At 39.1% G+C, this 27512-nt stretch overlaps 2 protein-coding genes across 4 annotated transcripts in view; both read right to left on the reverse strand.

Annotated features, from left to right (window-relative positions):
* Positions 1–2744: 2744 nt before the first annotated feature.
* Positions 2745–8021, reverse strand: slc66a3 (solute carrier family 66 member 3). Its single transcript, XM_053501351.1, has 7 exons — positions 7740–8021; positions 5109–5191; positions 4929–4998; positions 4718–4775; positions 4076–4196; positions 3912–3953; positions 2745–3668 (listed from the first exon to the last, which is right to left on the reverse strand). The coding sequence occupies exons 1-7, from the start codon at positions 7886–7888 to the stop codon at positions 3577–3579; spliced, it is 615 nt and encodes a 204-aa protein (XP_053357326.1). The 5' UTR covers positions 7889–8021; the 3' UTR covers positions 2745–3576.
* A 5596-nt stretch (positions 8022–13617) lies between these two features.
* The window catches only part of sobpa (sine oculis binding protein homolog (Drosophila) a), a 47226-nt gene continuing 33331 nt past the window's right edge, over positions 13618–27512 (reverse strand). Inside the window, exons 5-8 of one of the 3 annotated variants that reach the window (XM_053502805.1) lie at positions 27437–27512; positions 25532–25600; positions 14958–17000; positions 13618–14805 (exon numbers count right to left, since the gene is read on the reverse strand). The exon at positions 27437–27512 is cut by the window's right edge and continues 2 nt beyond it. In XM_053502805.1, coding sequence (XP_053358780.1) covers positions 14973–17000; positions 25532–25600; positions 27437–27512 — 2173 coding nt within the window. In that variant the 3' untranslated portion in view covers positions 13618–14805; positions 14958–14972. The remainder of the gene's footprint in view (positions 14806–14957; positions 17001–25531; positions 25601–27436) is intronic. The other 2 variants (XM_053502806.1, XM_053502807.1) reach the window with 2 other exon arrangements.

Below are 27512 nucleotides of genomic sequence, written 5' to 3' on the forward strand. Positions count from 1 at the left end.
AGATAATAAAGTGTTTGAAGAAAAGGACCTAAAGTCTTGGCTGAAGTTTCAACCAACACACTCCCAAACCAGAGGTAATAATCACCCACACGAGCCTCAGCTGGAATTTGTTTGATAGAGAGTTCCACTTTCATAGGCAAAAATGAACCACAGCTAAAGTAAAACTAACAGATTCGAACCAGGGACATGCCACACCAGGGACTGTGACATTCACCACTAGGAGCTCTGACATGGAGCTGAGTTTTCCCCCACACCGGTGGAGTGTCTCTGGGATGTGCTGGACGTCTCAGGGCTGTGAATCTATATTCCGTCCATCCATCCGTCCAGGAACCTCTACTAAGGACTGTGGAGGCCAATGGTGACCTTTGTATTTATTCCCATTTTTAGAACCGTTGTAGGACCTTCGATCTACTCTACTCCTCTGGTCAGGTCTCCTACAGGTAATTTGGGAATGGCACTTAGCCTAACCAGACCATGTTTTTGGACTGTGGAAGGAAACCCACCAAGCACAGGGGAAACGTGCAAATTCCACACACACAGACCCCGAGGTGGGAATCGAACCCAGACAATAGAGATGCAAGCATGATCTTCTAGCATGTGGATGAGTGTATCCTCTGAATTGAGAGGTTCTTGGGTCAAATCCCAACTTTAGCTCCAAAAAAAAAGTCCAATAATGTTGCCCGGAATTACCCCGTCTCAGAAGCTTGAACAACAGGAGCTCACACACACCGTCTGTTTTACAGAGCTTTTCACCTTCATATATGCAACCTTTTACGGCAAAATAAAAAAGTTATTGATAAATAACTCAAAGCAAGATAATAAAGGCTTAAAACAAGGTTTACAGAGAACTGTCTGAGGTTTGAACCAACACACTCTCACTACAGCAGCACTGATCAAACACATGAGCTAGAGTCCCTCAGCATGGACCTGGTCTTACAGAGCTTTCAACCTTCATACCTTCATATACACAGCCCTGAACTACAGCTAGGGAAAAACACACAGATTTGAAGCAGGCCATGCCAACCCTGAGACTTGTTAGAGCTTTGTCTTTAATAAATGTTTCAAAGCAAGATGATGAAATGTTTGGTGGAAGAGTTACTGGTACAGCAAAGAGCTCAAGGTGTTGTCTCTGCCCCCAAAGTCCCCAGATCCCAAACCGGTCGAGTGTCTGTGGGATGTGGGACTTTTTTTGGTGGTGGGTTAAGACTTACTGTGTGGTCTCAGAAGAAAAAAAAAAACATAATCAGACATATTTATGCATGCTTTATATAAAAAACTTTTTTTTTTTAAAATGTAAAATTGACCTTTGAAAGACATACGTATATTTAATGTTCCAGCTCTTACTTTTAGCCTGATAGGAACTTGGGATTTTTGGGAACTCTCCATCTACTTTTTGGAAGTCTGGTCATGAATATTTTCTGAAATAATTCAGACCTTGTTGTGCTTTGGCTTCTCTAAAACAGGATCTGCCCTGATTCCCACAGGAATGCGTGCTGGAAACGTTTTTTTTTTTTAAACGTTTCTATGCTGCACTATAGTACAGTACACTATACTCAATTACAGTTTATGACACTATACTATATTTTATTACATTTTACTGCACTACATATATTGTAGTATTCATTTTACACTAGTCTACATCTTGCTAGACTTTACCGCCCCACTAAACACTATATATTACATTTTACAGTGTGCTGGTTAAATACCATTCGAAATTGCCTAACTCTTATTTTGTCATTGCTGCAGAAGCCTCGAACCCTGTTTCCCCCCATGACACAGACACTGGCTTGGCTGGAAGATCCCCCAGGACTACCAAAAGCTTCACTTATACCAGAATTCAGGAAATGGAAACAATCAACGTTTATGTGTATAAGATCTAGAGCAATAATAAATAGTCTACATTAAATAGACATCAGGGGCACAAATCACCAATAATGCATTGCTCCTATTGGACAGTTTATATTTTAACATTTACAGTTTAATCTTCTCCAAGTATTTTACATCATAAACAGGACAACAACCATGACCTCTCACAATACATCATAACCAATACATTATATCATGACTTGTATTGTATGACATCATGACCAAACCCCTCCCAATATATCACATCCTAACCCATGCACTGCATTATAACCACACCTCTGTCATAGAGGGGCTGAAGCTGGACACTCTTCCTGTCAAGCTTCTGGATCTACACTACCAGTCATAAGTTTGTACACCCCTTCCAACTTCATAGTCTTTACTGATTTTTATTTCTTTCTACATTATAAAACAATGTTGAAGTCGCCCAAAATATACAATAATCTCTTTTGAACAGCTGATGTTGAGATGTTTCTGCTTCCTGTGCAATTCTTTACTTCCAGATCAATGCACAACTTTAGCAGCTTTAGTCCTGTTGTGCTCATTTTAAATACTTTTTCTGACCCACCAGGAATTTGTGAATGATTACAACAATCGTACAGTTAAAGTACAATTTAAAACGTATTTTTTAAAACTCATTTTAATTTACATTAATTACATTTAGCGTTGAGCTACATGACTATATTAGTAACTTACTAACTGTACTATTACATAACTTATGCTGCTTGTATGGGGGGGGGACAACGGGGACTTGGAAAGGTTGAGGACACTGAGAGAAGTATCTAAAAAATGGAAAAAGAGGACAAGGAAGAAGGATGAGGGAGAGCAGAAGGTAGCGGTGTAAAAAATAAATAAAATACAACACATTTGGTATGCCCGTATTTGGTCATTGGTATGCTAATTTTTATTATTTTATTTTTCATAAATTTTCAGTCTTTGTTTAAAGGTTTTTACAAACATTTAACCATTGAAATGTTTTAAAAGCTTGTGAGTAAAAAAAAAAATCAATATTAATGAAAACCTCCACTGGATCCTCAAACCATCATCATGTTTTTTTCCCCTTTTTTAATTTCCTAAAATGTAATGGTTTAGAAAATATAAGGTTTCTGCATGACAGCAACCTCCTATGAAATGCCACTATTACACCATTAATATAGTAGTTTACATATCAAAGATTTTTAAAAACTATTACTGTGCATATCCTTCCACTGGAAATGTAAACACTAAAAATCTTTACAAATTTGGTCCATTTGTATGCAGTATAAATCCTAAATATTAAACAGAAGTATTCAAAATTAGTTTAAACTAAAGGTCCCAAAACCTTAATGGAAATGTTTCAGACGCGTGTGTTGGTACATCAAACAACATTAATACTCAGAAAATATAGAAAGGTATCAATACTATTCCTGGAGAACCGTTAATAAGCAGGTGTTATTGAATAACATTCACCCGAATACATCTGTAAACTAATATTAAAGTATAAAAAGAGAATAAACCAGAACCCTGAGTCAAGAATGTTAAAAGTGATCAATAACTGTAGAACTTGTTAATAATATCAAGAGATAACCGGAGCGGCGCTGACCAATCAGCTTCATCCCGTGCCTGGTTCAGCGGAGTGTGTTGGTCTGTGATGCGTTGCATATTTCATGTTGAACACAGTCGCGCGATCGATGTTTCCGCGCGTCAGGAAGTGATGTCAGAGATCACTCGGGCTCAGTCGCGTTTCTTGGCGCTGGGTTTGTAGTAGATCACGGTAGCCGTCACCCACAGATTCAGGACGGCCATGGCCACGAAGCGGATCAGAACTACGGGCGGGAAAGTGAGAGGGCGGGAAGAGACTCATCACAGACATGATCATTATAAAAGCTCTCTCTGCTGTAGCTTTGGAGGAGGGAAATGTTACAGAAAACAATCCGCTTGTGACGGAGACTGTATGAGGCGACACATGAAACGGAAATCCCTTCGACCACGCTGGATAAGGGGTTGTTTTAAATTTGGGTGACAAATGGGTCAGGTGGTATTTTCTTTATGCTTTATGTCCAACTCACCCTGAGTGTCTCCGGTAGTCACCGTAGTAGTGAAGATCCTCGCTGGAGAAAGAGAAAGTTCATACAGTCAGCCATCTTTACTCACTGTTGCTTTTTTTAATTTTATTTTTAAGGAAATATTCCAGAGCTGAACTGAAGGATAAACTGATAATCCTGAGCCTCACCGAGACACGTGTACGACGCCAACGCCCAGGTTAAAGTGCTGACCTGAGCCGAGTCTTTGGATCTCCACAGACACTGGAGCTGCAGGAGTTTACTGCCCGCGCTGATGAGCGTACACACACTCTGCAAACACACACACACACACACACACAGTGAGAGTGAAATGAGGCTGAATGTAAGTAATGTGAAGAGAAAATCCTCCTCATCATCTCATCACTACATACACTGTGTCCAGGTGTGTGTATGAAGCTTCTGAAACTCATACACGCTGGTCGATCCAAAATTATTGGCACTCTTGGTAATGGTAGGGTATGTAAGATTGGCAGAGGCATGCACATATGAAAAGGGGTTTTTAAAGAGAAAAACAAATCTGGGGTGCCAATAATTGTAACAAGTTATGGTTTTGTTAAAATATATTTTATAAGAGTTGTTTTTCCCCCATGAGGTTTAATATTTATAAAAACACAGTTAACACCATATTATGATATTTACCAAGGGTGCCAATAATTTTGGAGCGGACGGTAACTCGTTTTTAGCACTTTGAAAAGATCAGTTACGGTTTTGGTAAAACATTTATATTTCTCAGGTCTCCCACTCAGAGCGGACGCTAGCGGATGTTAGCGGACGTTAGCGGACGTTCTCACCATGGCCGTGTCGATGATCCACTTCTCCACGGTGAGAAGCTTCCAGCCACCAACAAACCTGACAGTCCAGTTAGGGAGTTAAAACAGGGCTTACAAGTCTCACACTCTGGAGGGGTCTGCTGCCTGCTACGTCCAAGCATGATGCGTGTGTGTGTGTGTGTGTGTGTGTGTGTTTGTGTGTGTCACCGTCTGTGTGTGCGTTTAAGGATACACAACTGCATAGATGAGACTGTGCTTCATGTTTCTGTTATAGTGCAGAATGAGAATCAGCAGGATCACATCTGCAACACACACACACACACACACACACACACACACACACACAGTCAAAAAGAATACAGTTTAACATCATAAAACCTGACACATTACAGTGTGTGTGTTTGCGTTCCACCTTGTGCGATGAGGATGGGATACTCCAGGTAGGTGGGAGGAGGATAATTATAGTACATCTGATAGGAGACGAACACTATGAACCTGGAGAGAGACAGAGAGAGAGAGAGAGAGAGAGAGAGACAGAAACAGAGACAGAAAGAGAGAGAGAGAAGGAGGGGGGGAGAGAGACAGAAACAGAGAGAGAGACAGAGACAGAGAGACAGACGAAGAGAGAGACAGAGAAAGAGAGAGACAAAGAGAGAGACAGAGAGAAAATGTTACATCTGTTGCTGTGAAACATTTCAAGTAAGTTCAAAAGTAAATTACTTCCTGTACTCGTCCCTTTGAAAAAGCCGTTTCCATAGAAACGATGACATATGAAAGTGCATGAATGAGCCAGTCGGCGCATAATGCCCGTGGTGTTGGGTGTAACACGACAGGACGGAAAAACAAACGTAGGATAAAAGTGTAAAACCACGGTGCAGGAAGCTTTGTGGTGTTTCTCTTCTCATTGCAGCGTACTTCCTGCTGGCTTCTGATTTAAGTACACAGAAGTACGTAGAACCTGCAGACAGAAACGTAACAGCCTGTACAGTATGTGTGGTAGAAAATCATCACAATGGACTGTAGATTTATTTCACTACACAGCTACATTTCTTATGATGTGGTTTTGCATAACGGATAACGGCTTCCTACGTTACCCACAGCAGCACAGTAGAACTGAGTGATTTTGGTTTATCTCTGCATAAAGAGAGCGGCGCAGCGATGCATCCTGTCTTCAGTTCAGGATTTCGCGCCTTCTCTCCAGTGAACACTGAACAGTGACTATGTGTGTGTGTGTGTGTGTTGCAGATGTGATGTGTGGAACTCCACTGCGTGAGTCCAGGCTTTGGACACGAGCTGCGTTACATATACACTGGACGAGGAAAGAGCCTTTCGCCTTTTTGGATTACATGTTAAATGTTCATTATGTAATTCCATTAACATGCGTGTTTAATGATGAAGATACACTAAGGATGCTTTAATATATATTAAATCTATATACGAATCATGATTCTTTTATGTGCTGATTCATGTATTCCCACACTGACTCCAAAATACAAATTGTTTCTTATACTCAGAGGTAAACCAGTTAATCGATCCGGAATCCGAGTGCTGAAGCTTCCAAGTGGGGCAACAGAAACGCATTTTTATTGCGTTACATTATTGAAAAAATCATGCACGTTAAAATAATCCAATCTGCATTTTTCAAATAGGAGTGAATGATTGGAACCTTGGATTGCGGATAACTCGGTCTGCAGGTGTTTTTGCAAGATGAGCAAAATTTTAACTTGATAAATGAGCAAGGTCTTGATATACGAGTAGCAGATCACAACTTAGCCAATGTTTTTTTTCTCTCTCTCTCACACTGCGGGATTATGGGTAATCGTCTTCCATGCCCAGTCTTAGTGCGCGTGCGTCACTCGTATAGTCAACATCCGTGCACGTGTGCACTGTTTACTATGACCTTGTGTTCATGTGTGTGTGTGTACGTGCGCGTGAGTGTCACACAAACACAATAACGGAGGCACTGCTCTGTCATTCAGGATTCTTATTAAAGGTAAAGTGCACGTTAATTTTATTTTTTCTTTTATATTTTGTATTAATTATTTTTATATGAATATTTTTGGGTTGTGGAATGAATTGTGTGAGTTTCCATTATTTCTTATCGGAGAAATTTACTTTGATATAAGAGTGTTTTGGTATACAAGCTCACTTCCGGAACTAATTATGGTAGCAATCTAAGGTCTAATCTACTAATCTGTATTTGCTGAATTTGTTTTGGAAATAATATGGCAGATGACAGAGAAACAAACCGCTCAGTTAAAATGTTAAACTCTTGTATTAGAAGTTAGTTTGTGGTGTTTAAATGCTGCACTTGGATTTTAAGTGTGAAAACTAATGTTATAAGGAAATGATACATTTAATTACTCATGAAACTTTAAAAACATAACATAGAATAAGGAAAAATCGAAATCAGTAATAACAAATCAGGGTCAGAGCAGATGGACATATAAAAAGATGGACAGATCGACAGAAGTAAAGATAGACAGATGTACAGATATACAGAACCATATATGAGCAGAGGGACAGAGACAGATGTACAGGTGAGCAGACAGACAGACAGATGGAGAGATGATCAGACAGACAGATGGAGAGATGAACAGACAGACAGATGGAGAGATGATCAGACAGACAGATGGAGAGATGATCAGACAGACAGATGGAGAGATGATCAGACAGACAGATGGAGAGATGAACAGACAGACAGATGGAGAGATGAACAGATAGACAGATGGAGAGATGAACAGACAGACAGATGGAGAGATGATCAGACAGACAGATGGAGAGATGATCAGACAGACAGATGGAGAGATGATCAGACAGACAGATGGAGAGATGATCAGACAGACAGATGGAGAGATGAGCAGACAGACAGATGGAGAGATGATCAGACAGACAGATGGAGAGATGAACAGACAGACAGATGGAGAGATGAACAGATAGACAGATGGAGAGATGATCAGACAGACAGATGGAGAGATGAACAGACAGACAGATGGAGAGATGAACAGATAGACAGATAGATGATCAGACAGACAGATGTTACCCCATGAGCTCCAGCAGCAAGCTGTTCAGACTCACTCCAGCTGTTGTCTTCGCGCGCATCAGCACCACAATCTGCGGCAGTTTCAGCACCATGCACACGAACAACGTGCTAAAATTAGCGACATGCAGCAGCAGCAAATCTCCCTCCATCCTGCTCAGCCCCTCTCTCTCTCTCTCTCTCTCACACACACACACACACACACACACACACACACAGAAACGCCCGGCTTTAAGCTGCTCCGGTCCGGATCAGTCCCTCGGCACCGCGCGCAGGTACACGGAAGCGCTGAAACTCTTCCGCTGACGTCAGCAAGACCGGTTTGATCCACCGCGGCATCCGTCGCTTCGGCGGGTTGCCAAGTTTGTACAATTTATTTCCGTGTAAATTTCTGATTGTTTATTACTTTAACAGCACCGATGTGTAATATAATTACCATTTGTTATGTTTTACAAAATATGACGTGTTCCACATTACCATTTGTCTAATCAAACTCTTACTAACTCACTAAATAACCCCGGGGTAATTTTATAGATATATGATGACCCGTCTGAACCGTTAACATTCAAAGTTTTGAATCCTATTTATCTTAATTATCCTATTTATAACGTCACAGACAGACTTTGCAATAATCAAAACTTTCTGCTCATAATATATAAGCTTTTCAAATGAAAATGTACAAGAATAAGCAAAGTCAGTTTTACCCTACACACTTTGAACTGAAAAGAACAAATGAATGGTAGCTGGTGGATGAAGGTGTAAAAGTGATTGACATTTACAGAAGACTGATTTACTGAATACGGTGATGAAACATTTGAACGGTGCAAACGTTTTAAAGAAGGCCGTACGTACATGAAATACGATCCCGGCCGGTGTGGCTCGAAGCCCACTGCAGTCGTTCCCGTGAACATTCAGCACCTCATCTCTGAAAATTGATGCGTCACCAAGTCGATGCGTAAGAGACGCTATGTGTCTGGGGGAACTGTACACACAATCATTCACCAACACAAGTTACACGTTACAGGAACTCGGCTGGGAGCTACTGTCACGTCCCCGTACTGTCCTGTCCTCGCTCCAAGCCATTTCCTCATGTTTGGGCTGTTAAAGGAGTTCCTGGGAGGCCTGCGGTTCAGACGTGAAGCATGGTGTACTGAGAAAACGTTTTACATTTTAACCATCCAAGTAAGTAATACAGTAATCTGAAGTGGAAGTAATGGAAGTAAAGTGGAAGTAACCTTCCGCCCTCAGTGAGTTAGCTTTTAGTCTGCTGCTTTAGCTAAAAAGCAGAAAATCAAAGGGCCAAACTGCCCAGCATGAATCAGTGTTTTGTAGATTTGTACCATTCAAGCAAGTGAGAAAAAAATGAAAGAAACACATAAAGGACACTATCGAGAACAAGATGGAAAAATGTGTTTGCCTCTATTTATTCGGTTTAAAACAAATACTGTTACAAGACAAAAAAGATACATTTGTTTTTTTTTAAAAGAAATCTTGGCAACAAGTTTAATTTTTTTATAACAATTTCATAATAAAAAGACAAAAAGATCATTATCATTAATATTCCTGCTGCTTCCTTTCTTTTATTTAGAAAAGAAATGAACAAACGTGGGCTGAATGCCTCTCTTCAGGCTACCCTGTTCAAAGAGCCACGTTCCTTCTTTTTGATTTATTTGCAAAATGCAAACACTCGTCATTAATAAATAATACTATAAAATGTTCTGCAAGTACGATTTACAAGGGCAGAGTGAACATCAGGGCAGAGGGATGGTGTGGAAACACAAACAACGAAAGCCATGGGTGTCCCGACACGCTTTCTGATTCGGGTCGTAATTCGTTGGAATCACTACGGACCAGCTACATCATCAACCACAAACTGTAATGGATTTTTTATTTGGCGTGTATAAAGAAAAAAAAAACTTTTGATTGTTCCTGTGTTTGGAAATGAATTCATCGAATTCACTTAAGAGTTGTGATTCCCATGTTACAAACAAGTCACAGAGGGAAAAAAAAAGCAATATATACATCAACACGAGCAGAATTTTTTAGTATTGTCTTTTTTTGTGTTTGATTTTTTTTCTTGCTTATTTTTTTATTTTATTTTTTTTTTTACAAAGTGGACTATTTTTAACATCAGACTGCTGGAGTACAGAAGCGACAGTTAAGGCAGCTTTTTTTCACCTGCGAAAAATTTAACAAGATCAAAAATTGCTAATGCATTTTACCTTTTTTTTTTAATTGTCCGCCTCAGAGAGTGCAGTAAGACAAAGTAAGAATCGGTCGTTGCATAATTCTGACTGTTGGCGATTTCTCAGCGACTTGTATAGATCGATTGTATGATGTCGGGCCTGCAGAACCCAGTGCTCCATAAACGAGTCCAGACCTGATTAATCAATATAGTGCAGTCACATTACTAACCTGCCTTATGAATATGCAATAAGAAAAATCCAGTATGACATCCGAGACATAATTAGGCATGGGCAGATGTTACTTTTGGCTTTCGTGATAATTGGCTAATGTTTAATCATGGCGCAAAATATTATCTTGATATGCCTTTAAGTAAAACTGTTCACTGCGAATGACAGCAGCCATTACACAGCAATGTTAAAATTAAATGTTGAAAAAAAAAAAAAAGATTATCGTTTCCAAAAATCTCAGCTCGGCTGAATTTCCACTTAAAGGTAAGTCTAGAGTATGTACTAGAATACCAAACCTGACGTAAGTACAAGTGTTTTACTGGAAAACATAAAGGAACCAAAAGACAAAATTGTAGAGACTTTTGGAAAACAAAATAAAGCAAAAAAAAAAAAAAAAAAAGCAAAGACACGTCCTCTGTAAAGAAGCATAAATAAATTAAATTAAATAAATAAGACAAGCTATACTATGATATACTTCTCAAACTGTAAAGTACTAAAATCTATCTGAATATTGCATTGTATTGTGTAACTGATTATCGGCACTGAAAGCTTTACAGGGTAGATTTGTTCTCTCTCTCTCTCTCTCTCTCTCCACCTCACCACATACTGCACGTGGCACATCACCAGGCTCTTTCACTGATTACCCAGAACATTTCTTTAACGATTGAGGAAAAAAGTTAAAACCCAAATGTTATTCCACTCACGGTTATCCGCTGTGCTGGCCGACACATTGGCAGCCGCAGTGTAAGACTCGTTTTTTTGGCTTTTAAACACAATTAGGGAAGATAGATTTTTTTTTTTGGCTAAAGGTCTGCTGTGCAGAAATAGTTTCATGGCCTCGGTGTGAACTGGGTTATAAATTAGAAGGAAAGGCAATATTCTAGAACATTAGTGTTTAAAATGGCACTTCATGCCATCTGTTAATATTTGCTCCAATTGCAGGCTTTTCTACAATTCTGGATGTTACAATGTGATTCACTGTTGCAGGTTCATTAGTCAAATCTAACTGTAATTTTTACTAATCAAATTGTACTTTTTCTTTTTTTTTAGAAAGAAAAAGTTAAAAGAACCAAATGCGCGACTGTGGTTAACTGTTCTTAAAGATCTCCAGAAGCATGGAGGTAAAAGCGTAACGCTTTTGGTTCCTTATCCATACAATTTTTTTTTACTTTTCCTTCGGAACCCAAATCCAAACTACCTAGACAGGTTTAAGCTTACATGTTTGTTGTCTTGGTAACAACAGCTTTGAAGTAATCCAGGATGATGTAGATCAAATCAAAGCTGTATGAAGAACGGTGCAGTGCCACCATGGCAAAGAAAATCCAGCCTGTGATTGAATTAAGAAAAGTAAAAAAGTCCATTAAGACGTAAATACTAGCTAATCATATCGCTATGAAAGTACTGATTAGCTCCTGACGTTTATCATCAGAAAACATATGATTTTTGCTAACGCCTTATACATTCTTAATTAAAAAAGCGCAAACAACTAATTTTCATTCGAACAAGTTTTGAGACATTCGTCCTTAGGATGCCAAGTAGCTTTAGTAGTCCTGATGATAACTCTAAGATCCTTCAATATGGCAGTAATGCACCTTTACTTTCCTGTACGCTGCCACGCACAAATACTAACAGATGGGGGAAAAAACAAAGAAATACTGTATAATGTATGAGCATAAAGCTGCAGGATGTACATAAGTGGCTTTTAACATCGCAGCAGAAGTTGTTTTGTACTTTATGTAACACACTTTGGTTTATTTGGATTTGTCGTCAGCCCACAGCCCAAATCTTTCTTTTAGTTTCTCACCGTTCTTCTTTATCAAGGACAGCCGTCGCTGTCACCAAAGACACACACACACACACACACACACTTTCTTTTTTTTTTTTTTGCTGGTGTCATTGTCTTGTCTGCATGAAACCACAGACACTACACCTGGCTTCGGTTTCAGAGTTATATCTGTCCAGTCTGCACGAATCAGGTTACAACAGCAAGGTCACACACACACACACACACACACACACACACACATAGACAGAGATACAGTAGGGTCGGATGGAAAATACTTCATAAATATAAAATACTTCAGTTTGGTGTTTAGGTGTGTGTGTCTCGTAGTTATGGGAGTACGCGATTGTTTTTACTGAGTAGTAGTCAACAAAGTTAAATATTTAATTGCAATTTTTTCAGGTGATTCTAAAAAAAAGATTAGTGTGTGTGTGTGTGTGTGTGTTTGGTTGGTCCGATTATGTCAAAAGAAAACTCATAAAAGTTTATTAGAAAATTCCGAAATTATTTTTTTTAGCACTTTTTAGGCGAGTGAGTCCCTGGGCTGTGAACTGAAAGTGATCTCTCTGTGACAAATTCAAGCTGTCTCTGTATGTGTGTGTGTGTGTGTGTGTGTGTGTGTGTGTATTCCTGTGAACATACAGATTCTACCAGAAAATATGTGTGAAGTTAAGTGACAGCTGTGCACTGCTTTGAAGAAAAAAGCGCCAGTACATCTCCACATTAATCTTAGAAAGAAGGAAAAAATTAAAGGGTGGGGGGAGTTTTTTTTTTTGCTGACGTCAGCGGGATGGATTAAACCAAACGTAGAAATTAGAGAAGAAGACACTGCGCTGCTGAGGGAGGGGAAAAATCTGAAATGAAAATACCGAACCAGTTGAGGAACCTGAGCTCTTGGGTAAACAGGCGGTGATATTATAGTGTGATGTTACGACACAGAGCCCCTGACTCGGGGGAAATCTCCAAACGACCTTGACTGCTTCTGACACCCAAAATGACACGAGTTCCTCAGCAAGTTCTCGCATCCTTTCATGCCCCCTTTTTGACAGCCATGTTTTTCTTCCGTAATGACTAAAGAAAACTAAACGGACTGAAATGCCTCAGGTTCTTGGCAAGACCTGAACCTCACCACACACACACACACACACACACACACACACACACACACACTACAGGCTTTGAGAGTGAGAAATCGCCATGTTGTAAGTTTTTAAATTTGAACTTTGCTGGAATGCCTCTTTAAGTCTATTCTCGATTTGAGTGTGTCTTGGCTTTCTTTATGGTTCCTCAGGCTTTTGATGGTTGCCTCAAAATCCTTTAGACAAATATGATGTACAGTATGTGATCTTAGTCTGACCATCCATAGTATGTCTAATCCACAAATCTGATAAACCCAATAAACAAGAAAACAAACATTTCTGCTTGGTATGGCAAAATTACAGCAAGTTGGCACAAGAAACAGAGAATTAATAATATCAAAATGATCCATTAGCCATGACACCACAACTTCCAATACCCATCAGGCTGAACTTTTTAACCAATTAGTGACTGTTTGAGGTTAATTAGTGTAAGTCAACAATAGATTTCATCAACAGGCCTATGGATTTATATGGACTTGTTTGGCTAACATGAAAAAATGACAGAATTCATCGACCTATTCCAGGAGACAGGTGAAGAACTGGAGTACAGCACAGTTTCTTTATTACCCTGACACAAAGACTCCCAACTTAACCCAATTAAAAGGTTTAAAGGGTGTCTTAGAGAAGAGAAATCACCACTCTGTTGGACTCCAGTACCCTGAAGCACCACTTTGCATGTGTTATTTCATGCCTATGTTGTAAAACAGTTGTGTTTGGGATGTGCATCGATCTGCTGATCTCTGGGTTTGGGCTGGAAGATGGATGTTAATGGAGACTCCTGGTTTAACTTAGGCCATGTCATTTCTACCCTGTCACCCATGCCTCAGTGAAAGTTTTCATTGCACATCCTTCCCTTTTAAACACCACCATAACTGGCAACCAGCAAACTCTATAAATATTAATCTTCATTAGCGCTACAATTATTTCATTTTCTTTCTATGTCCATTCTGTTCCAGTAGGGAGGAAATTTTGGACATGGTGGCCAGAAAGGACAGAGAAACATTTCAGTTACTTGCTGGTGGTGCCAAAGAAAGATGTAAAATTAATTTTAAAAAAGAGATGTCACCATAGAATGTGACCACAGTGACCTTTTTTCCATTACTTTCTTGGCACTCTATCCATCTAAATTGTGACACCACTGGCATCCCAAAACTTCACCTCTTCTTCTTGCACCTACCTCATATAGACAAAAGTTGGCTTGTTTGAACACTGAAACCAAACAAAAATGCTTGTCCGTCATCTGTGAGCACATATGAGCGGCAGGCCTCATGTTTAAGGCCATGTTTAAGGCCCACTTTGGGCCTGTTCAGGAGCTGGCCCTGTCTATTGTTTGCATGTTTTAGTGGCAGTCCACTGGACCCTTAAAGATTGCTGTTTTGGCTTAATCACCCACGTTTTGGCCCTGTCGCAACTTTTTGTATATTACAATCCTTAGCACTGCAACACTGCACCAGTCCTGTAGAGGGAGACATATCCGTGTAGATAGAATATTATCCAAGAATGATGAGAAAAAAGAGGACCGTGAAAAGTCAGAAGTTGAAAGGTCAACTGTAAGTTTTTCCCTCGCAGAAATCCCTGGGTCCAGTCTGTTCAGAGAGGATGTTAGTGGGAAGTGCAATTATTTATCTAACTGGGAGATAGCTGAGCTTTTAGAGGTGTTGACGTGTTGATTGTTGGACTGTTGGGATCTGCTGCAGTGCTGTGCTCCTGTCCCTTTGGTGAGATGTAAGTGTCTATCAGAGAGAAAAACAGAGAGAGAGAGAGCATAACAATTATACCATATTCCGATTTCAGATTATGATATCTGACAGCCTTTTTCATACCAAATGTGAAATTTTAATAACAATTGATTAAATTGAGCAAAACTAGTATGTAAGTAACCTACAAGCTTTCTCACTCTTCACTTGTTTTGATTGCGGATGCGCAAACACCTCCTTTTCAGTGGTGGCTCCAAGTCTGCTGCTCCTGCCGCTGATAACGGAGCTTCCAAGCCGCATGGCAATATGGCTGCCGTCTTATCTGCTGGTTTTGGCACAGGCTGAATGACGCAGCCCGGTTTAGGCATGAGGGGCAAAGCATATGCATGATCTGCTCCAGATGCAGCATCCTCTGCTTCTTGGGTCTTTTCCTCTCCGGCACGCCCAGGTGCTACAGCCTGCTCTGATAAGGTTCTCTCAATAGCCGAGCAGCTGTTTTCCTTCAGGTCCTCTCCCTCAGCTGGCTCATTGCAGATTGCAGCTGCCCTTCGATTCATTTCCATAGCAGGGCGCTGTTCTGAAGGGGGTGTCCGCACGGTGGGTTCTAGTGGCTGCATATTGCAGCTGCCATTAACAATAACGTTACAAGGCGTACCAGTACCTGGCTCTGGTTTTGTCGCAGAGATGCTGGAAAGGGGCGTAGAAAGGCTGCATGTGATTGGTTGAGTTAGTAAAGGTGAAGCACTGCAGAAGGAAGGGTCAGAACAAGGCATAGTGATGTTGTTCAGTGGGCTTTTAACATCTATGTCTCGGTCTCTTAGTGTCTCCTCTAATGGTCCTGTGCTGCAAGAATCTCTCTCATTTATTTCACATTCGCCCACTCTTGACACGCTAAGCCCAGCAGAAGTGCCTGATTCAGACTCTGGCTTTACCTGTACGCATGACGCAGCTCTCTGGATTACTAGCTGCTGCCGCGAGCGCCGGTTTGTCGTCAAGTCAATTATTCCGTTTGCTGGTGCTTCTGAGGGAGATCCTGGATGTGATGAACTAGAACTTCCAGCATTTTCTGCTTTTATCAAGCTCATACTGTGCCGTTCCATCTGGCTGGAAATGCCTGGAGAAAGGACATCTGAGCTGGAATTTTGCTTAGGAGTTCTACCATCTCCTCTGGATGAGCTGGGAGAGAAGGATGAGTCACTCTGTTCACCAGAAACTTCTGGAAGCATCCCATCATTCCCGGGTCGATCATTTGATGCCTTTGGATTAATTGGAATAGGAACAGGGATAGGAATTGGGACAGGTAATGGCACAATTACAGGATACGGCACTAAGAGCATTGGAGGGGGCACTAACGGTGCAAGTGATGGCATGCCAAAGTTCATCATAGGTGGCATTGGTAGGGGCCCTGGTGGCATGATGTTAACTGGAGGAAAGGGAAGTCCAGGAATGTGAGAACCTGGATGAGGCGGCATTAGTCCGGGAGGGTTACCTGGCAAGGTGGGTGTGGAAGATGGGTGGAGATGGGGTGAAAGGAGGGGTCGGTGCATGGGACTAGACGGAGGACCCAAGGTCCGAGGTGGAGGGGGCGGTCCAATTCCAGGAATCATGGGATTAGAAAGCGGGCTGTTGGGGCCAGGAGGGCGTAGAAAGGGAGGGCGAATTTGCTGCATCATCTGGTGCTCCATAAAGAGAGGCAGCGGCATTGGGCCACGAGGTGTCATCACCATTGGGGGAGTTCCATTGGGCACCACACCCATTGGAGGATGAATTCCAGGGGCAGGGGGTGGTGGAAGAGGATGAGGCAGTGCGGGCAACGTTGGACTCTCATGTGGCCTTGGCGTGGGGATTTTCATTGAAGATGAGGATGATGAAGATGCTGAACCAGCGGCACTGGAATCAGAGGGAGATGCAGATGCTGATCCTGAGTGTCCAGCCCCACACGCTGCTGCCCCTGGCGATGGTGCCTTGCGGGGCCTTATTTCGCTCAAAGGTGCGTTCCAGGATTCAGGGGTCAGAAGTTGGACGCCTGCATTTGCTTCAGTTTTTCCGTCTCCAGCCGGATAAATGGGGTTACACAGTCCACCAGGCAGAGCTGCCTGGGTTTCTTTATAAAATATGTCCATTTTGTACTGGTTGAGACACTTAGCACTGCAAAACTGGAGTCGCCTTTCACCCGAGCCAAAATCCAGATACTCTTTAGTGTGGCGGATGTGCTTGCACCAGTCACACACCTGGAAAACATAAAACACACACAACATACATCATGTAAATGATTTAGGCTAGTAAGATTAGCAGAGCATTAGGAAAATTACAAAGTCACTAAACAAATAGTTTAAGAGTTGTCCTCAGTACTTAGACTTAACCTAGACCGGTCGAGGTTAAGAACCATATCTGGGTTAAGACTGGTCTAGGTTAAGAACCATGACAATTATTCCATAAAACTTTAACATCAGCTTAAGTTAGTGCTCAAAATACAAAACCCAAAATTTCAAACCCCCCCAGCATCCCCACATACACACTGCTTGTCATAGTCAGTCACCTCTGGCAGAGCCAGAGGGTCAAACATAGACAGTCCCAACTAAAAGGTTTTCCCTTCAAGCAACAATCGTGTGTGTGTGTGTGTGTGTGTGTGTGCGTGTGTGTGTGTGTGTGCACATGTGTAAGTACACACAAAACAAGTAGATGTATCTTTAGTGTGACACTAACAAAACGTGACAAGGACATGTCTGAAAAGAAGGCCTGTGTGTGTGTGGGTGTATAAATGTATGTGTGTGAATGTATGTGTGTTTCTGCTGTCTGTCTCTCCTCATGAGAACTGCTCAGGTTGACAGGTGCATTGCAGACTCACAGATTTGCCCCGGGCCTAGCGAGCTGATTACCGCACAAGCCGAGTCTCACAGGAAGTAATAAGCAGATTAATCAGCTGTCAGTTCAGTCAATGACAATGACATACACACTGTCTTTCCCTCTGCTGGTCTCTCTCAAACACACACACACACACACTTGTAAAAAAATATTTCCTTACACATATTTACCTTCCTTTTCACATACACACAGATACACAATAAAACAATACTAACCAGCATTAAAATATCATACGTTTTACACACACACACACACACCTTACATGGTCCACACAGCAGTAAACACACAGCCAGGGTGCCATGCTGAGTTTCATGTCTCGCAGTTTGTCTGACACAAAAATGAATTAAGTTGTAGAATAATTCGATGTGTCTTTTTGCCCATACATGCCCACAACTAAAAAAAAAAAAAATTAAATATACATACCAGTGCATCTCAATAAATTACAATATCAATGAATTACTGAAATATTTCAACTCCTATACGAGTGCATCTCAATAAATTTTTATATTATCAAATAGTCGGTTTATTTCAGTAATTAAATAAAAAAATGAAACTCATATATAGATTTATTACACACAGACTGATATATTTCGAGTGTTTATATCTTTTAATTTTGAATATTTTTGAATTAAAGCTAAAATTTAGTCTCTCAGAAAGTTAGAATATTTTGAAAGTTTAATAGCTGGAGTCAGTGCTTCAAGAGCCACCACACATAAACATATCCAGAACTTGGGCTACAACCGTCGCATTCTTCGTGTCAAGCCACTCTTGAACCAAAGACATCGTCGGAGGCATCAAACCTGGGCTAAGAACAAAAAGCATTATGTCAGCTCAATGGTAAATTTTGCATTTCGTTTTGAATTCATGGTCCCAGAGTCTGGAGGAAGAGAGAAGAGGCACAGAATCCAAGCTGCTTGAGGTGTAGTGTAACATTTGCACACTCAGAGGTGGTTTTAGGAGCCATGTCATCTGCTGGTTTTGGTCCACTGCGTTTTATCAAGTCAAAGGTCAGCGGAGTCGTCTACCAGGGAATATTAGAGCACTTCATGCCTTCCTCCCCAGACCACCATTATGGAGATGCTGATTTAATTTTCCAGCAGGACTTGACACCTTTTCACACTGCCAAAAATACTTGGTTTAAGGAACATGGTATCCTTGTGCTTTATTGGCCAGCGAGCTCACCGGAGCTTAACCTCATAGAAAATCTATGGGGTATTGTGAAGAAGAAGATGCGAGACACCAGACCCAACAATGCAGAAGCACTGAAGGCTGCTATCCGGGCTTCCATAACACCTCAGCAGTATCACAGACAGATCGCATCCATGCCATGCAAAATGAGCCCCGACCAAGTATTGAGTGCTGTGTATGTTAATCCTTTTTTAAAAAAATATATATTTTTATTAAGTAATATTTTAATTTCCTCAGATACTGAATTTTGGCTAAAAAAAGGCTGTATACCAAAATCTTCTTCTTCTTTGTCTTTGGGCTGTTCCCTTTCAGGGGTCACCACAGTGAATCATCTGCCTCCATCTAACCCTATCCTCTGCATCCTCTTCTCTCACACCAACTAACTTCATGACCTCAATCTGGCCTCTCTGACTTTATCTCCAAAACATCTAACGTGGGTTGTCCCTCTGATGCACTTATTCTTGATCCTATCCATCCTTGTCACGCCCAAAGAGAACCTCAACATCTTCAGCTCTGCTACCTCCAACTCTGCCTCCTGTCTTTTCTTCAGTGCCACTGTCTCTAAGCCGTAGAGCATCGCTGGTCTCACCACTGTCGCTGATACTCTTTTATCGCACAACACACGTGACACTTTTCTCCACCCGTTCCAACCTGCCTGTACCCACATCTTCACCTCCTTTCCACACTCTCCGTTGCTCTGGACCGTTGACCCTAAATACTTAAAGTCCATGTAAGCCATAATCATCAAAATTAAAATACATAAATATATATATACCTGTCTGTGTATAATGAATCTATATAATACACCGCATTCCAAATTATTACGCAAATTATATCTTTCTCTAATTTTCATAGTTAGTCAATGCAAATGACAGTCAGCATAATTTTCATGTCATCAACCATTAGGGTATAATTCAAATTTTATTTAAACAAACCTCCTAATAATAAAAATATTTATTTCACAAATTTATTTTAAAATACTAAAAACGCACTGTTCCAAATTAATATGCACAACAGAGTTAAAACATTTTATAGGTTGTAAAGAATTTGCAGCATTAGAAGGTCATATTTACTGAAATCAAAAGCTATTTCAATCAAAAACATCCTAACAGGGCATGTTACATCTTAACATAGGACTCCTTCTTTAATATCACCTTCACAATTCTTACATCCATTGAACTTGTGAGTTTTTGAACAGTTTCTGCTTGAATTTCTCTGCAGGATGTCAGAATAGCCTCCCAGAGCTGCTGTTTTGATGCGAACTCCCTCCCACCCTCATAGATCTTTTGCTTGAGGATGCTCCAAAAGTTTTCAATGGGGTTGAGGTCAGGGGAGGATGGTGGCCACACCATGAGTTTCTCATCTTTTATGCCCATAGCAGCCAATGACACAGAGGTATTCTTTCCAGCATGAGATGCTGCATTGACATGCATGAAGATGATTTTGCTATGGAAGGCACGGTTCTTCTTTTTGTACCATGGAAGAAAGTGGTCAGGCAAAAACTCTATATACTTTGCAGAGGTCATTTTCACACCCATTTTACCAGCTCTCTCCCCATGATTCCGGCTCAAAACATGACTCCGCCACCTCCTTGTTGATGTTGCAGCCTTGTTGGGACATCATCCACCAAACATCCACTACTTCATCCATCTGAACCATCCGAGGTTGCACGACACTCATCAGTAAACAAGACTGTTTGAAAATTAGTCTTCATGTTATGCACTATTTGACATTTTTTGGCAGCAGAGAGATCTTTTTTCTTTCCCATATTGCTTAAAACCTGTGGCCTGCTTAATAATGTGGAACAACCTTCTTCAGTACTTTTCCTCTAATTGGGCTCATCTGGCAAAATAATTATCACAGGTGTCCGAGATTCATTCCAGTGATCCAAAGAGCCGTGAGACGCAATACTATCCATAAGATTAATTTAAAAACTAAACATTTAATGTTTATGACACTTACATCTAATTTGCATAATAATTTGGACTGCAGTGTATATAACTTGAATTTTTTAAATTCGAAATAATCCATTAAATAATTACTGAAATAAATCAACTTTCAACCTAATTTATTGAGATGCACCTATATATACTTTTTATGATCACATTTAAATAGGTAGTTCGTGTTACACTGCTATTTATTTTTACAATATTATGAAAGTAAATATATAATTTAAATATCTGCATATTAAGATGGTTAGATTAACATTAAAATAACTACATTACTGGATAAACTAAAATGCCACTAAATTAGAACCCTGAGAGGTCAGCTCATGCTAGATACATCTAGGAGGATTCTGTTAGGAATCGTGTCAGATTAGCGCATATTGTCTGGTATTAGCAGGAAACAATAGCTTTTTATAGCCAGTTAGGTTAGCAATTGCTAACTTAGACCTCTACAGTATATGATGTTTCCTTGTCTGGAATCCATTTAGAGATATTAGCTAGCATAATCGGTAAAGATCATGAACAAAGAAAAGTTTTACTTAAAACTCCTGTCAGAAATCAGTCAGTTTACCACATGTTAACCCATAGCAAAGAAACACCAAGTTGAGATCTCATGTTAATCTCTTCTTTGTCCCCTAGACAGAAATGAGCTATCTTTGAGACTTGAATGAGATTTAGGAGTTTTCTGCATCTTCTCAAAGGTGTCTCAAATGTGGCTCATTAACTTTAAATCTTAGAGATAGTTTACATTTGTCTTGTGTGCGACTCACATATTCAGAAATGAGCCATCTTTGAGACTTGAATGAGATTTTAGCCATTTTTCTCAATCTTCTCAAATGTGTCTCAAATATGGCTTATTACCTAAGTCTTCTAAATCTCGAAGATAGTTTATATTTGTCTTGTGTGAGATATTTTGTTTCCCCAAAGCAGTGTTTCCCACACATAAAGTATACAGTAATCGTAAACTGTGCATTTGGGTTTTCTGATATGTTCTGATATGATCCTTTTTAAAAAAAATTGCAAGGTCCTGTGTGTATAGTTAGTTAAAATGAAATAAAATTCTTATTCTTATTTTTATATTGAAAAATATATTTTAAAAAAATGTCACTCTATATTACAAAATCCTGACTCATCTTACTCATTTACGCGGACGCTCTTATCCAGAGCGACTTACATTTTTATCTCATTACACATCTGAGCAGTTGAGGGTTAAGGGCCGCGCTCAAGGGCCCAACAGTGGCAACTTGGTGGTTGTGGGGTTTGAACCTGGGATCTTCCGAACCGTAGTCCAATGCCTTAACCACCGAGCTACCCCTGGCCTATTACTCTTCACATAGGGGTGGATAAAGGGGAGGGTTAGTAGGTTGGATCTCTGAAATAAAGTTATTTAGAAATGCTTTGTAATTAATAAATGTTTTATTTTGAAATCTAGCTTCTTTATTAAAAAAAAAAACAGGTATTTTATTATACAGTACACCCAGGTGTCCTAGTTAATCAACATGGCTAACCTTTTACAAATGTCTATTACACCTTAATGGATGTATTAAAATTTAACTAAATTAAACCTCGTTGTCAAGACAGCAAAAACACTTTATCCATCATTCATCCAGACCTTTAGGTAGTGATAGCGCACTTCCTACTTTGCCTGCCGCAGATAAAAATGAAGAAGATAAAGCAGGGTGAAGGTGGGTTTAAAATTAATTATTATTGACAAGGAGTCAAAATATAAGTTAAAAGCAAAGGGTCTGTGGTAAAAAAAAAAAACTGTGGTATACTTAGCTGAAATTTACACAACTTACGTTTGTTCTTATGTAAATTGCAAAAGGAATTTAAATGCTAGCGGAGGGTGGTTTAGCATGTGGATTAGCATATCTAGGTAACTAACATTTGTAAAGTTGAAAGTTTTTTTTTTTGTATGGTAAACATCAGTGGTTACATTATTATTAATATTATTAGGCTTTTATGTTACAGCATGATCAGTTTTTGAAAACCAGAAGTTTTATTATAGACTATTCAGTGTTTAACAGAACATGTAACTTTAGAGACATCGGTTAATTTTATTCTATAAATAAAGACCAATATGTTTGTTTGTGGAAAGGTTATCCTGGTGATTTTATACATTTGAATTTAACTGGGTTCTTTTCAGAAGCGTGCCACCTCAGGAGACCAGACTGCAGGAGAATGTTCCGGAGTCTCCATCAGCACCACGTCATCAGTCAGATAAACACCAGCACATGAGCAAGCTCAAGCTAATATATAATATAATATAAAGTATAAATCATACTTTGAGTTGAGCAGTGTGACACTTTTGTCCTTGTCAGGTTTTATGACATTTCGTATAATTTAGTGTCTTGATTTGCCAGATTTAGCTGGTGTCTGTTATATTGTGTGAATTGTAAATTTATTACACTGTATGCTGTTAACTGAGGATTTTTGATATTTTCAATAAAACTATAATATTTCTAATTTGTCATGCATCAGACTTCAATCTTATTATGGTCTTATATATGGCTCATTTGCTTCTCGTTCAAATACTGTTCTGTTTCTCATGTACATCTCAAATTTCTCAAATGTTTCTCAAAAGTATGTCCCGCTTTGTGTCTCAAATCTGTTTCTTTGTTTCCCCTATGTGGGTTTTAGGAGAAATAGAAAAGACAAAGTCGAGTTTGTAATGAGGCAGCTCAATTCAGTCTCACGAGACAAGAAAAAGCTCATTCTAAGCAACAAAATTTTGCTATGGAAACATTTATGAACAGGACCACTCATTTTGACATGTTAGCTTGTTGCCCTATATTAAAAAAGTATATCATACATAAGATTATATACTTTTTATGTGCTTTCTTATATATTCGTAATCCTTATTAATTGTAATCCTTCTTAGGCGTTTGTGAGGACATGTTTTTCTTTCTGTCAAAACCCAAAAGTCTATAAATGATGATTTAATATAATTTAAAATAATTTTAAGAATCCTGTGACGATGCTGACTAGCTAGCTAGCATCAATGGTGACAATTGTTAACAATGATGAATTTGACTCATACTTTCCTGATAGTTTAATTGATATTAGCTAGCTAGAGAGGTTTAGCAGTGAGGAATATGAATATTCATCAATGACATAAAAATACCTTCAGAGATTTTAAGTTAACTTAAGTTAAGTTAATGATAAATATGGTTTAAATCCATTAGAAATCCTGTCAGGTTCATGTTAGCCAGTTATATTTAAAATCTTGTCAGGGTAACTTATGTCAGGTGTCAGGAACAGGAATCTCAGCTAACGAGTATTAACAGGTAATAGAATGAAAATCTGAATAAATATGGCTTTCAAAGTCCTGGCAGATTATCATTTGTTTGCTAGCTAGTGGTACGCGTGTGGATACTGTTATGAACATAACTGTCAGTTAAGATCAATTAACTACATTAATAGCATTAAGAGGTAAGAGTATGGATATACTGTCTGATCCTGTTAGAAATCGACGTCTGATTAGCATATTAGCAAGCCGTTAGTGTATGACTCAAAGTCTTAAGGTGAAGTAACACCACAACTGTCAGTATTTGATGACATCATCTTGTCACTTCTCTTCACAACACGACTTGGCCAACATTTGTGAAACATCTTGATGCAGTGAAGTGAGTGAGGGTGTGTGTGTGTTAATTTCCCCTCGTTTATACAGCAGCACAGATGGAGAGCACTTAACGAGTCACCGCTCTGAGCAGGACATTTCACTGCACATTACGCTAATGGAGTTCCTCACTCCGCCTTCTCTTCCTCTCTCGCTCTCTCTCTCTCTCTCCATCTTTTCCTTATTTTATACATTGACTTCATTCATGCATTATTCCATCCACTTTTCTTCTCTCTTTATCTATACTTTTTCCTTCATGCTTCTCCCCTCTTTCTTCTTCACGGCATCTAATCCTTTTTTATCTCCCCATTTTTTATTTCTCTTTTCTTTTTTCCATATTTATTTCTTTTCTTTCCCCTCACTTACTTTTTTTTTATCATATTCACTTCCAACCTTTAATCATTTTATTATACTTTATCAATTTCTCTAATTTTATTTTTTATTTTAAACATTTTTTTCTACAGTATCCATCTATCTATCTATCTCTTTCCTCCTCTCCATTTTTCTCCTTTCAGTCCCTCTGCATCTCTCTATCATAATTCCTGTTTTCTCTTTGCCTCTCACTCCTTATTTTCCTCTTCATATTTAATTTCTCGCCGTCTCCATTTGTCCATTTTGTGTACATTTCTTCTTTTTTTCTTCTTCTCATTTACTGTTATCTCCTTTTTCATCTTTCTGTCTGCTTTATTCTTCTAACCATCTAGCATTTCCATTTTTCCTTTCTGTCTCCATTCCCTTTTCTTTTTCTCTCTATCTCTCCTTTTTTTCTTTTTCTCACTCTTTTTTTCTGTCTGACTTCCTTCTCTTTAAAAACCCTATTGTTTACCTTATTTTCTTCTTTCCCATCTTTCCCCTTTCTTCTCAATCCTTCTTTCTTTTTCTCTTAATTTTACTTTTTCTCTTTCCTACTTTCATATTAACATCTCCTTTTTTATCTTACTTTTTTCTCCAAGCTTATTTTGCCTTTCACCTTTTTACTATTCTTTTAATCACAGTTTTTTTTCTCGATTTCTACATCATTCATTGTTCTACTTCCCATTTTTTTACTACTTTTCTGTCTTTTCTCTCTCTCTCTCTCTCTCTCTCTCTCTCTCTCCTGTAATTACAGTCATTTATTTTGTGCTCTTTTTCTTTCTGTAATTACCTCGGACATTAGCGCCTCTGGTTTACATCTCAACTCGTCTCCCGTGTCTCCTTCACCTTTGACCCCTGACTGAGTCAGCCATTAACATGCGTGCAAACACACACACACACACACACACACACACACACACACAGTCTGATACAATGCAATGCAGATTGACAATGTTGAAATAAAATATGAAAAATGGAGTGATGTTAAAGAAGGTGTGATTCTGCAGATTTTAAAGGAAAACTCAGTTTTTCGCTCTCATCTGTGTGTGTTACCATGGACAAGAATTGAGGAATTGAATTCTGTACGCTGATTGGTCAGGAGGTGCTGATTAATTCTTTGTGACAGTAAGAGTGACAGGGTTATATTAATGTACTTACTAACAGCTTGTTTACAGGAAAGTGTACAGCAAACATTCCACATAAACATATTAAAATCTTGTGCGTTGTTATGGTGAAGTTTTGTGTAGGGAGATGTTTATTTATATAAGGAAGGAGTCTCCAGTGTCAGTGCGTTGTAAGAGTCAGAAAGTTTTATGTCACAAAAACCAATGCAGGACAAAGGAGGTTGTGTTTTCTAGATAAAAAACAAAACAAAACACAAAACCTTTAAACAATGGATTGATGAAAGAGCAACAGTTTATAGCTGCTATAACATATGTGAGAACCGGAACGAACTGATTTTGTGAACTTGAGATACAGTATAGCAATAAAAAGATAAGATGAATTGTGGTGCTGGATGTCATGTCATTCTTTAATGAATTTAAAAGATTGTAAACGCTGTACAAAACATCTCTAGCACTTAATAAGAACCAAATATTTCCTTATTGATAAGAATGCATGCAGATTTATTTTTCTTCTTTTTCATATTTTACTTTTTAAAATTAATTTGTCTGTTTCTTTCCTTTGTTTTCTTCTTCTTCTTTGATTAATTATTGCTTTTTTCTTTCTTATTAATTTTCTTTTTTTTTTCTTTTGTATCTGTTCTTTCACATTTTACTCTTATTCTATTCTTCATTAATTATTCTTCTCATCTTGATTTGCCTATTTTATATTTTCTTTCTTTCCTTTTTATAAATGTTTTTTTTTATATTGTCCAGTGTTAGCATGTCCATCAACGCTAGCTAACCAGCTAAACAGACAGATTTTCTGACCGGATTTTTGAATGATATATTTACATTAATAATATAAAAATATTTTATTTATTTATATATCATTATTACTTCTTTTTCTTTTTACAAGATTTGTATGTAAAGTACGTATTTGTAAACGTTGGCAACCTGCTGTTCATCACACCATCCTGGCACTGATTACTTTCCCACGACAGCATGCTATGGAATGTTTAATTCTTTACTTATTGCTCTCTGTAGTGTTGCATGTTTTTTTGTTTTTTTTTGTCCATGGTAATCACACACAGTGCAGATGATGCTTAAAAATCCTGAAGTATTCCTTTATGTGTCTGTGTTTTTTGCTGTTTCCATCCATAACGAATTTTAGGCAACAAAAACCCTGTGTGAGTGTATGTGGGGTGTAAAATACAAGTGTGAAAGATGACGTGTGGATAAATAGTAGATAAGTGATAAGAGAAAACTGACGGGAAGTGTGAGTGTGTGTAACAACCCCCCTGTCATGAAATGGAGCAGTGACACTGACAAGGGTGTATTTATAACAGTATTGAAACAGTGTGTGTGTGTGTCCGTGTCTGTGTGTGTGTGTGGTGGTGGGGGTGAGGGTGGATGGGTAGGTTGTAGCTGCGTGGGTGTAATTTACTGTGGTTTTTTTTTTTTTTTTTATGACAGAAAAGCACAGAGGTTGAGTGTCGGATGGAAACAAACGTACACACACTTCAGGCAAAATCACATCTCCTGTCCACTTCCTGTCTAACACACTCCACACTGGTGGTGTTGAAATGTCTTACAAGCGCATCGCTGTGTGTCTTGAGGACAAGTCTGGGCGTGTCTTTGCTGTGCTGCGTGGAGGCCTCCTCCTCTCTG

The sequence above is a fragment of the Clarias gariepinus genome, chromosome 8, assembly GCF_024256425.1.
Source record: "Clarias gariepinus isolate MV-2021 ecotype Netherlands chromosome 8, CGAR_prim_01v2, whole genome shotgun sequence".
In the NCBI taxonomy this organism is placed as follows: domain Eukaryota; kingdom Metazoa; phylum Chordata; class Actinopteri; order Siluriformes; family Clariidae; genus Clarias; species Clarias gariepinus.